The sequence below is a fragment of the Heterodontus francisci genome, chromosome 31 (assembly GCF_036365525.1).
Source record: "Heterodontus francisci isolate sHetFra1 chromosome 31, sHetFra1.hap1, whole genome shotgun sequence".
NCBI classification, from domain to species: domain Eukaryota; kingdom Metazoa; phylum Chordata; class Chondrichthyes; order Heterodontiformes; family Heterodontidae; genus Heterodontus; species Heterodontus francisci.
In genome coordinates this window covers 60,127,956-60,140,194 of record NC_090401.1, presented here as the reverse complement: position 1 = coordinate 60,140,194, position 12,239 = coordinate 60,127,956, and the positions used below count along the sequence as shown (strand labels likewise).

Below are 12,239 nucleotides of genomic sequence, written 5' to 3'. Positions count from 1 at the left end.
TGTATAGTTCCATGTCAGGATCTCATAGGTACCCATCATCCTTCATGTAGATTTTTCAAATGGGCAGAGTAACAGTTTCATCCAACACTCCAGCAATTTTCCAGCAATGGTCACCGGATAGCAAAACAAATGATCACAGTAGCTGATTTTTATTCCCCTTTCTAGCCCAGCCAGGCTGAAGCTCCACTGGCTCCCTGACTGACAATGAGAAAGTCGGTGCAGCTCAGGGATGGAAACTGGTGCTGAGTGGTGCCAGACCATTTGTCGCATTTATCCACCTGGATAAGTCAAGTGAATATTTTTTAAAGAAAACAGAAACAAATGAAACACTCCTGGCACTGGGTGCAAAGAATGAAGGCCATCAATTCTTGTTCAGCAAAATATATTTTCATGTGGCTGGGATTTGTTTTTCGACAGTCTAATTTCCACATATAGTTTTGTTTCTTAAGCAGATTCTTACACCAACACATCCATCACAATCTGGGTGATCATTGATCAACATAGAAAGATAGACAATACCAGCTATTCCTAACCGAAAGTTGGGTTAACTCTTGTGAGACGTTCCAATCTAATATCAATTTGGACCCTCACTACCTGAAGCTAAAATAGCAGGCAGGTGACCTCCTCCCAGATTTGCACCAATCTTCTCTATAAATGCTGTGTAGGAGTTCCTAGAGAATGGCCTAGAACAGCTTTCCTACAGGAAAATAGTTGGCCTCCACATGACTTCGTTCACAATGACTCTATTGTAATTGGTAACCCATCCGGATAATTATACTCATTACCCCCAATATTCATTCCAAGTCAATAGGAACATCAAGTCTTTCTACGACTCGAACCTCTGGTCAGCCGACTATAAAGAGATTACACTCTGTCAAAGATTGTTGGTTATTTAAGAATTTGTTACTGATTTCAGTTTGAAAAAGGACTTTGTTTAAGAAATGCCAAATATATTTCTTCTAAACATTAAACCACATAACTAATTCAATCAGGAGTTTCAGGCTTGCTGTTCTTTTCAGTGTTTGTTATATTCCAACAGCTACTCAGAGTTTTAAATGGTTTTATCTGGAAGCTTGACAGAAAAATGTTCTCAGTATAACATACCAGCAGTCTGAACGAATGCGCCCCATACAATAGGCCGCACCATCTGAAATGGAAACAGAAATATAACTATGGATTTCAGTCAGTTTTAAAATATAGCTGCAAAGTCAAACATCTTATTTCAACTTACTTGGAAACAATTTGTCTAAGGACCGTATTTCTTCCTCAAAGCTCCTGTGAGGGTAGTCTTGGCTTGTTGGTTTTATAAAGTTTTTATGGGAGTAAAAGATATCCTGAAAGGAAAAAAGGCACAAATATAAATTATTCCTGTTGTGTGCTGCTTGTCAGTTGCTTCTTTCTTTTCTAATTGTCTAATCTTTTTTCTCTCATTATACCCCCATTTTCACTGTTCTGCCATTTCTCATTCCATGCTTTCCTGTGTTCTCGAGAGGTTTGTTTAACAGTCAAAGCAGAAACACAGATTCTGAATAATAGTCCAGTCTCCTATCGCTGAAGTTGCACAGTAATTATCCCTTTCATTTTGCATTTTTACACTCTTCTTTATGTGGTGAGGATTACCAGATGAAATATCCCCGGTTATTCCCTACCTCAATGGTGTCAATTCCAAAAGGGGTCCCATTGCTTGCAGTAAGAGGGTGGTACCACATCTCTTCAGAATGTAACGTCTCATACAGACAAACATGCTGCTCTCACTGTCAAGAAACCAGATAGAATAAGAATGATTTTACTCTACACAACAACCTATATTTAATGTAGAGCATTTAATGTGATAAAACATCCCAAAGTGCTTCACAGGAGCGACAGAAAGCAAATTGTGACAGTGAGCCACGTAAGGAGATATTAGGGCAGATGGCCAAAAGCTTGGTCAAGGAGGTAGGTTTTAAGGAGAGTCTTAAAGGGGGAGAGAGGCAGAGAGGTTTAAGGAGGGAATTTCGGAGCTTAGGGACCAGGCAGCTGAAGGCACAAACACCAATGATGGAGCGACGAAAATCAGGGATGCTCAAGAGGCCAGAATTAGAGAAGTGCAGATATCCTGGAAGGTTGTGGGGCTACATGAGATTACAAAGATAGGGAATTGCATGGACATGGAGGGATTTGAAAACAAGGATGCAAATTTAAAAATTTTATATGAAACAGCTGATATAGTACAAACATCTGGTAAAAGAAATGTCTAAAAGTGTTTGAGTTTCCTTAGAACATTCACAGTTTACTTTGAGGGGTATAATTTCTTCGATTTACTAATTTCAGCAATAAAGGTCAGAAATTGCATTTATATGCATGCCAACATTTTTACTCAGTGAACAAAGAAAAATATACCCAACTGGCTGGCTGAACACTTTTGCTATTAACATCAGCCCTGGGATCACACTGTGGGGCACCAGCATATGAATACTTGCTGCATTCATGTTTGAGCAAAGAAAATTCAGATAAAGGTGTTCAGTGTGAGTGCACTATTACCCAATAATGTAATTTCAGAGCTACTGGATTTTAGAATTGAGAGCAAGGTTCCTTTTGTCCCACTTCTTTTTCTGGCGTTGCTCTGAATATGCTGCGAGATGATTGAGAGTTGACCTGAAATTACTTTCCTGGCAAATTTCCCTCCTTTCCTGTAAGGATGTGCCAGCCTCCACTCAGTGTCTCTCCACAAAGACAGGCTAAGATTATAATCTCACCACTTGGGAAATCACAAGCATAGCCAGCATCCCACCACTCTTTAATTCCATGCATTGGTGTTCCGATGTGCTTTGCTGTTATTAACACTTCCAATAATTACCAAGATTCTTATTTTTGATGGAAATTGGCCAATCAGTTTGGGACTGACTAATGCAAAAAGAATTAAATACCTTGAAATTGTGCACAGGGATAGCAATGTATGACTGCTTAATATTTCCATCTAAAATTCCTCTCTTTGGTCTTTCAATAAAAGTTAACCCATTTATTTTAAACAGCAGAGAGAGAGAAGTTTCAGACAAATGGCTAGTTTCTCAAACATTTCTGTGCCTTTTTTTCCCTGTTAAAATGATTTATTTGCAGTCCTCCTTTCAGTTACGGGAAAAGTCACCTTTACGGGGGATTTACCTTGATTGGTTCTATGGTTCTAGTGCTGGACCTGAGAAAAATTACGGCACAGAAGTAGGCCATTCAGCCCATCATGTCCGTGCTGGCCGCAAAAACTAGCGACCCACTAGTCAGCAACAACTCTACTTGTGTTTCCTGCTGCACCAGATGGCCTTGCCATTTAGCACACACTCAGCTTGGAGTCTGTCTCTGATTAAAAATGTAAAATTAACATGCCAAGTGTGAAGTCATTTTATACAATTGCCCAAAAGGGAGTTAAGTTGAAATGGGCAAAAAGCATTCCAATTCTAATGCAACTTATTTCATTTCCCAAGGTTAGATTTCAACCCATTTCTATTAAAGTGCAGCCCAATGATTGCAGTTAATGGCAGTGCAGTGACAAATCTGTTATCCTCATTTTGATTGTGATCAAATTAAAACTTATTGGAACTTGTGAAATCTTTTGATGTAAATGCAAAAAACAAGAGAGATTCACAACAACACTGGCATCTATCCAACAACATGGAAAATTGCCCAGGAATGTCCTGTCTGCAAAAAGCAGGACAAATCCAATCCAGCCAATTACTGCCCCATCAGTCTACTCTCAATCATCAGCAAGTGATGGAAGGTGTTACAACCAGGTGAGAAAGGTGTCTCGGGTTCTCTCTCAGCCTTCACCTGGTCTTACAGTAACAGGGTTTAATTTTAAACACACCGTTTTGTTTTTGCTCCCCCCCTTAGTGAATCCTTGTTCACTAACTTTCAATTATAAGGCAAAGAAACTAGCCAAACAGGTTTTCTCAGGTTTAAAGAAAAAAGGTTGAACTTTATTAAACTTAAACTATACGGATACGCGACGCACCCATGCTAGCATGCATATGCGATACACACATTCAGATAGAGACAGAAAAGAGAAGAAATAAAATGGATAAGTATGAGGCAATATCTGAAGATGGGTTAAATTGGATAAGGGAAGTAACCCCTTTGTCTCCACAAGCACTGTCTGTTAATATGCAAATGTGTTTCTGGCCAAGGGCCTAGTGATTTCTTTTTTTTAAACAAGTCCTTTCTTCACTTCAACAACAGTTTTCAAATCAATGTCCCCAAGGTTAATGTGCCTCATTCTTGGCAGGTTGTGGGGGGTGGGGGGGCGGGTGCTCTGCATGATAAAGGTGTCATTGACAGTGCTGTCAAGCTGCACTTACACAGCAATAACCTGCTCACTGATGCTCAGTTTGGGTGTACCTACGCCACATGGACTGCAGTGGTTCAAGGAGACAGCTCACCACTACCTTCTCAAGGGCAATTAGGGATGGGCAATAAATGCTGGATTTGCCAGCGACGTTCACATCATGGGAATGAATTTTAAAAAAACACTGGATAATGCAACCTCTGCTGAAATTGTTTATCAGTAATATATTTTTATTTTTCATCACTTAAAGCTTCATAGGTATGTTAAAGAGAAAAGGTGAAAAGAAATAATACAGCGAATTTTCTGTGTTAATTTTTAAGGTTAATGAGCTTTTGGGAAAAGAGAACAAAAGTATTGACCTCTCAATGATGCATATACAGATGTTACTGACTGCTAATTTTTCTTTGAGTGATTTTATATTATTCTTTCCTTCCCCTCATTTGGTTTCTATGCACTGCATTCTCTTGTCCAAGGGGAGCCAGTTGGCCTACTCTCAGGCTCTCTATCACAGCCACTAGGAGAGACACAGAAGTTCCTGTGGTTTGGGGTAACTCACCTTCTGGTTTTCATTTCCTTCCTGTGGGGAATCATCTGGTATGTGTCGGCTTCTGCATGGACTGCACAACTGAGATCAAGAACTCACTGTGTAGGAAAACGGGGGTGTAAACCTACATCTCACCACTCCTCTGGCACAGCACAATAATGTGGCATTGTTTATGATTCTTGATATTTTTTGATACCAGCTGTATCACGAATGGGCAGCAGTAGATTTAGCGAAAGATGTGGTATTAATCTTTGGGAAAGAGAAATGATTGCATAGAGATCGGAGTGGTTGTGGGAGGAAATGTTGAAAAAGCTGCGCGCTGATGATTTGAATCAGCTCTTTCTCTAGATACATTAATTAATGTGACTGAATTTTGATGCCCACTGGGTTTAATACAGAGCGGCACAATCCTTGGCCAAGGAACCAACTCCCCTCTTTTGACTCATTTCATTCAACCCGATATGTCATTTTCTTGATTTAAAAATATCTTTTCCATTATATTTTACTCTTTATTTCACTGATATATGCATAGTCAGTTCACATATTTACAAGTTACTTAAAAACTATGTACAAATGTAGAGGTCAGTTACAGATTTACTCAGCTACCTAATTTCCTAGTCTCTGTTTTCTGGTCCTCGTATGTTTTTTCTCTGAAGCAGCAGTGATGTTGTAATTAAATAATTTAATCAAGTTGACAAATCACTGATTCAGAGCCATTATTAGTACCTTCTGCACAACACGAGTGGTCCTTGACCTCCTATTTCTGCACATATAAATAAATGCAATGTTTACTGTTTACCAGTGTTTCTACAAGGCTCTACAGTGTAGAATCACTAGCAGAGATTTATGTTCTATTTTGTGGTTATGCTACCATGATCTTTGACTTTGTACAGATTATAGAATTCTTGACAAGAGATGGCATTAGCGGATCTCAATTGATGTAAAAATATAGTATAGACTAGTCTTGATTGGGCTACGGAATGAAATGGTTGAAATGGTGTAAGATCTAAATGGGAAGTTGTCTCACACCGTTTGGACTGATCAGCAGCTCCATGACACAGGACTCAGTGCTCTACGGGCTGTTCCCAGGGACGCACACCGAGATAAACATCAACTGCTGCTGGAAGACCATCAACTCGGTGAAAGACACACTTTGGTCTGCCCAAAACCTACTGGTCTTCCAGCACAAAGAGCTGTCGACGAGTGTTACAGACTGGCACATTCCAAGGTCCAGGACTACATGCTGAGGGACACACAAAAGCTTGGGGCAGCCGCTGCACAGGCTCAATGGGGAAAGTCCACTGTATAAATCCCTTCCGCCATTGTACACCGAGGGGCTGGAAACTGTGTAAAACCCCTCGGGCTGAATGCACCAGAGAATGTTTGATATGAAATGTACATTGTAAATAGAACCTGTAATGGCACCTCATGTAATGAATTGAAAGAAACCGATCTGTATTGTACTTTAAGTAATGTCAAATTTGAACTATTATGTAATGCACTTATACAAATTTTAGGAGTAAAGAATATTTTTGAAAAAAAATTTTGGGTTTATCAGCATATGGAATATATTTTCAGCGCAGTGTCAGGTTGGATTTAAAGAACTACTTGGGTGGTTTGTCGGGCATCTGTGGTAATTTATCAACTTAATTAGGATGCTTTAATATTTTGAACAAGTGAACACTCCCATCTGTGAGCCCAAAACATTAAAAATGTATTAGATGGGAAAAGAGCTCTTGAATAGTCTACACCTGCACTGAGTTCATATGTTTTTAGCTCTGTTTCAGACCAGCAGCCCATTATATTTGCAGCGTAGACAAATGGGGCAGAATTTCCTGATCCCGGGGTGGTGGGCTTGGAGGCTGTGTGTGGTGGGGGGGGGGGGGTGGCTGGGAAAATTAAAGACACCTTCCCGTCGCTGGGCAAGTTCCCCAGAGGCAGTCCAGGATGCGGATTGGCTGCCTGCTGAAAGGAGACGGAAGCCAATTTAATTAATGAAGGCCCCAATTAGGGGCGACTGTTTTGGCATTTCACTGGCGACAGAGTGGCCCCTGCCACATCTCAAAGCAGGCAGCCTCCCTGCGGGGTGGGTTGGGGGTGGGGGGAGGTCCATCAGAATCAGTGTCTCCACCCGCAAAGAGGGGGCCCCCAGCAGCAAAGGCTGCCTCCATGGCCCAAAGCTACCATCAGAGGGGTTTCCCCTCCACTCCGAGGGGCCTGCCTGCTTGGCTCCTTTGAATTTATAGTTCAAATTTATGCCTCTGAAGGCCCCTCCATTTTGTAGCCACTTCGTGTTCTCAGGCCTGCCTCAGCAGCACCCGCCTCTCCCAGTGTGACACCGAAGCTCCAGTGCTGCTGAGCCACCGATTGGGCCGACAGTATCGGGAGTCCACCCCCCCTTCCCTTAATAGGATGGCAAGCGCAGAGGCTGATTCCAGGAAAATACCGCTCCCAGCAAGTACAGACACTGGATTGTTAATGGTAGGTTAATTAGGTTGTGACGATAAACAGATGAAGGGCATTGATGAATTAAGGACTGAGAAGGGATATAAAGAGAGCCTGCTGGCCTACAAAGGGCTGGATTTTTAAGAGCCCGCCGTTGCTCCTGGCGGTGAGCTCAAACCCCCAATCACGTGGAAGAGGGCAGGCTGTCTGTCCCCGGCAATAGTGTCAGCTGCCTGTGCGCAGGTGCTGGCCCCATTTTTAAAGGACAATCAGCCCTGCCAGCAAAGCTGAATTTTTAAAGTGAACTCCCACCCACCCCCCCCCAGAAATTTACAAAACAAAATTGTAATGCCCCTTTCTCACCCCCCAACAAAAATTACAGTTTGTTTTGCCATCCACCCCCCCCAAAAACACTTCTTGCCTTTGAATTCTGACCTTCCCCCCCCCCCACCAAGGCTGCACAAAGTTGAAAGTTCACCCATTCTCACCATCCCCTTCACTGATGATGCTTACTTGACCCCATCCAAACCCCGCACTGAAAATCTTAACTCCTCAATTCCCCCCCCACCCCCCAGTGACACGCCTGCTTTCCGCAGATGGGGAATTGAAGGTGCGGCAGTGCCGGCCGCCGCACTGAAGATCGCAGTGGGCTGGACGATTGCTGGTAAGTATATGTAAATTAATTTGTTTTAATGATTTAAATATGGTAATTGAGGTCCCATCGCCCAGCGGCGGGGGTACCGCCATGGAGCCTCGCTGCTGCCAGAAGGTTCGGGCCGGGCTCTCCCAACGTTGGCCATCGAGGTGGGCCTCTGCCCGAACAATCTTCCGGCCCCCGCTGCCATGGAGCCCAACATCGTGGGCTTGGTAAAATCCAGCCCAAGGTGTGGGTTTGCAGGAGGCAGAGATATATAATGCTGCATTCTGTGAATAAACCAACTATCAAGAAAAGGATCTATGTCTAGGTTCATTCTTCACCCATTTGCCTTGGATCCATTTAACAAAGACCCCCGCTTGGTCCTGACATCAGGATCCCAAAGCCTGTGGGACAATCTGCCAGTGATGTGAGAAGGCTCAGAGTCCAGCACTGCCTACACAATATTTCAAAGTAGTGGAGAAAAAATGTCTATCTCAGCATTGCTTAATTTTGTCATAAGTTTGAACAGAATGCAATATGTCTTTGGCTACAGGATTCCATTGCAGTTTCAGACGCCAAAGAACTTTTGCACCAATGGTATAAATGATAATGGCCTTTAATTACATTACAAAGGATGGTAGCATGCACTTATTAATTGCCATTTGGTGATTGGAAAATATGTATGACACATATGTTTGTAAAAGTGGGCAAAATGTGCAACAACTATACTTATATAGCACCTTCAACATAATAAAACATTCCCAGGCGCTTCACAGGAGCATATAAAGCAAAATTAGACATTGACCCACATTCGGCCATATTAGGACAGATGACCAAAAGCTTGGTCTCAAGGAGCATCTTAAAGGAAGAAAGAGAATTAATGAGGTTTAGGGAGGGAATTCCAGAGCTTAGGGCCCAGGTAGCTGAAGGCATGGACCAATTAAGGCATGGAGCAATTAAAATCGTAGACGCGTAAGAGGCCAGAATTAAATGAGCGCAGATATCTCGGAGGATTCTGAGGCTGAAAGAGGTTTCAGAGTTAGGGGAGACAAGACCCTGGAGGGATTTGAAAACAAGGATGAGGATTTTAAAATCGAGGACAGCTTGTGGGGTAAAGCCTTGACCAGGAGCTGACATAGGTCAGTGAGCACAGGGGTGATAGGTGAATGGAATGTGTATCCAACATCCTCCAGCAATGGTAAAGTGGGATCTGGAAACATCAATTGGGGGGGGGGGGGGGGCGGATGAATCGCCTCCTGAAAGAAGAAAACACCGTGTGACTATATGTAGTGAGATTGCAATTATATTTGAAAACATATTTACAACGCCGAGATACATAGAGAGATCTATTAGGCCACTCGCCCCAAAGTGCAAAACTTCTCATAAATTTTGTTCATTTTTAAACACATTTCTTTTGTAGTTGAAGTGCTGAGCTGTTTTCACTCAAATACAGCAACATGATTTATTTTGGTTCATCCGCTTTATCATTCACTTGCACTAACCAATATTAGATGCAGTTTTATTTCAAATTAGATTCTGACAGCTGTTATGAGCAGGTGAGGAAGGGGTCTCAGGGTCCCCATTTCGCCACTTCTCTGGTTTGACCGCAACAGGGTTTTCTGGATCTTTACTGGAGAGAGAGAGAGAGAGACGGAGAGACAGAGAGACAGAGAGACAGAGAGAGAGAGAGAGACAGACAGACAGACAGAGAGCTGCTCCCTTGATTGCTTCCAGTTACTGCTCTCTGTCTGAAAAAAGCTTACTGTCTCTCCAGAGCTGCATAAGTAGTCACATGACATTCCCAAACCTTTATTTTTAAATGAGGCCCTTCTGTTAGTTTCTTTGATATTCAAGGCTTTACCCCACAAGCTGTCCAGTCATACTTGGTGGGAGTTGGCTCTTTCAAAGTCAATGTGTGTCAATGGCCCCTGACGACTGTGTTGATAAAGACATTTTAGGTAATTTAAATCAGAGAGCACCCCATTGTTCTGGCTAAGTTGACTCAGTCATGTTGTCTCCAGCCTAATCCTTTGGTGTTTCAAATGTAAATTTCAGTGGTCATCTTGGCTGCCAGGTTACTCTCCAATAAAAATTATTTGGAAGAATTTCCAGTAAAAGTCTCAGGCAAGGTTCCAATCGATGAAATTAATATTTCCCATTTGGCATGTAGGGTTTTCATAGCAGAGTTCATAGCATTAACAAACATAATGTAGTTAAAAGCATAAGTTTTCAAATTCAATCCATGAGGGGATTCACAAGGGATCTGCATTTTCCGTATTTACTGATTTACTGGAAGTTATTTCTGAATGTTGGATACACATTCAACCAATATCCACTTTTACAGAACAAACACCTATGTCCATACTACTAAAATACATTCCTGCAATGATGCCAGAGTTTTCTTTCGAGTCGCCCGCATTGTCTTTTGAAAGTGTTAGTATTTGCAGATGATCACAGGAGTATATCAAGAGGCTCCCACAGAAAAGAGGTTTGCAAACTGTGGATTAAATAAATTAATGTGTAGTGTTTAAAGTAAGCTGAGATGAGTTTTGCTGTTGTTGATTGCGAAGTAGTTTTTTTCCTACTTCACAGCCCACTTTGCAAAAGGAAGAAGAAAGAATTTATGTACATTTTATATTTCATCTTTCATGATCTCTGGACATCCCAAAGTTCTCCAAAAGTGAAGTGCAAGTGATTTCTACAAATCCTTCTGTGGAACTCACCAAATAGTTTGAATTCTATGTTACAAAAACAGCAATATCTGTCTTTATTTTACACGGTTCTAAATAATTAGGGCATTTCCCAATTAAAAACAGCATCACCCAGCTGTGCCACTGGTACGTCTGTATCAAATTACTGTTGTTCTGTGGCAATTTCACAGAAGCATTATCAAACAACATTTGACACCGAGCCACATTAAGGTGATATTAGGGCAGTTGGCCAAAAGCTTGGTAGTAGAGAAAAATCTAAGGAGTATCTTAAAGAAGGAGAGAGAGGCGGAGAGGTTAGGGGAGGGAATTCCAGGGTTTAGGGCCTGGCAGCTGGAGACATGGCCGCCAATGGCCGAGAAATTGAAATATGAATGCCTGGCCTAAATACAGTTTTGCCGTTGTTTCGCCCTGATATCAAGATGGCCAAAGCACAGCCCATTATCAGTATAATACAAGCAAAATACTGCAGATGCTAGAAATCTGAAATGAAAACAAGAAATGCTGGAAATTCTTAGCAGGTCCGGCAGCATCTGTGGAGAGAGAAGCAGAGTTAACACTTCAGGTCAGTGACCCTTCATCAGAACTGACAGATATAAGAAATGTAAAAGATTTTAAGCAAGTAAAGCGGGGGTCGGGCAAGAGATAACAAAAGAGAAGGTGTGGATAGGACAAGGTCACAGAATAGCTGACCAGAAGGTCATGGAGCAAAGGCAAACAATATGTTAATGGTGTGCTGAAAGACAAAGCATTAGTACAGATAGGGTGTTAATGGACTGAAAACTGAACAGCCACAAGCACAAACAGGAAAAAAAACACAGTAGAAACAACCTGAACATACTAAAATAAAATAAACACAGAAAAAAATTATAAAAAAGAAAAAATAACTAAAATTAAAAGTAAACTGGGGGGCCCGTCATGCTCTGAAATTATTGAACTGTGTTCAGTCCAGCAGGCTGTAGTGTGCCTAATCAGTGAATAAGATGTTGTTCCTCGAGATTGCGTTGATGTTCACTGGAACACTGCAGCAATCCCAGGACAGAGATGTGAGTATGAGAGCAGGGGGGAGTGTTGAAATGGCAAGCAACCGGAAGCTCGGGGTCATGCTTTCGGACTGAGCGGAGATGTTCCGCAAAACGATCACCCAGTCTGCGTTTGGTCTCCCCAATGTAGAGGAGACCACATTGTGAGCAGCGAAAACAGTATACTACATTGAAAGAAGTGCAAATCGCTGCTTCACCTGAAAAGAGTGTTTGGGGCCTTGGACAGTGAGGAGAGAGCAGGTAAATGAGCAGGTATTACACGTCCTGCGATTGCAGGGGAAGGTGCCGTGGGAAGGGGACGAGGTGGTGGGGGTCATGGTAATGCTACTACCAAACGCATCTTCCCTTCCCCGTCAGCATTCCAAAGGGATCGTTCCCTCCACGACACCCTGGTCCACTCCTCCATTACCCCCACCACCTCGTCCCCTTCCCATGGCACCTTCACCTGCAATCGCAGGAGGTATAATACCTGCCCATTTACCTCCTCTCTCCTCACTATCCCAGGCCCCAAACACTCCTTTCAGGTGAAGCAGCGATTTACTTGTACTTC

At 42.4% G+C, this 12,239-nt stretch overlaps 1 protein-coding gene across 9 annotated transcripts in view; it reads right to left on the bottom strand.

Annotated features, from left to right (window-relative positions):
- LOC137347313 (S-adenosylmethionine decarboxylase proenzyme-like) overlaps positions 1–12,239 on the bottom strand; it is a 105,217-nt gene that overhangs the window by 73,931 nt on the left and 19,047 nt on the right. For all 9 annotated transcript variants that reach the window (XR_010968924.1, XR_010968928.1, XR_010968927.1 and 6 more), the window contains exons 3-5: positions 1,650–1,754; positions 1,232–1,334; positions 1,105–1,147 (exon numbers count right to left, since the gene is read on the bottom strand). Coding sequence is in view for 3 of the 9 variants with exons in the window: in XM_068011732.1 (XP_067867833.1) it covers positions 1,105–1,147; positions 1,232–1,334; positions 1,650–1,709 (206 nt within the window). In the remaining 6 variants the exon portion in view is untranslated. The remainder of the gene's footprint in view (positions 1–1,104; positions 1,148–1,231; positions 1,335–1,649; positions 1,755–12,239) is intronic.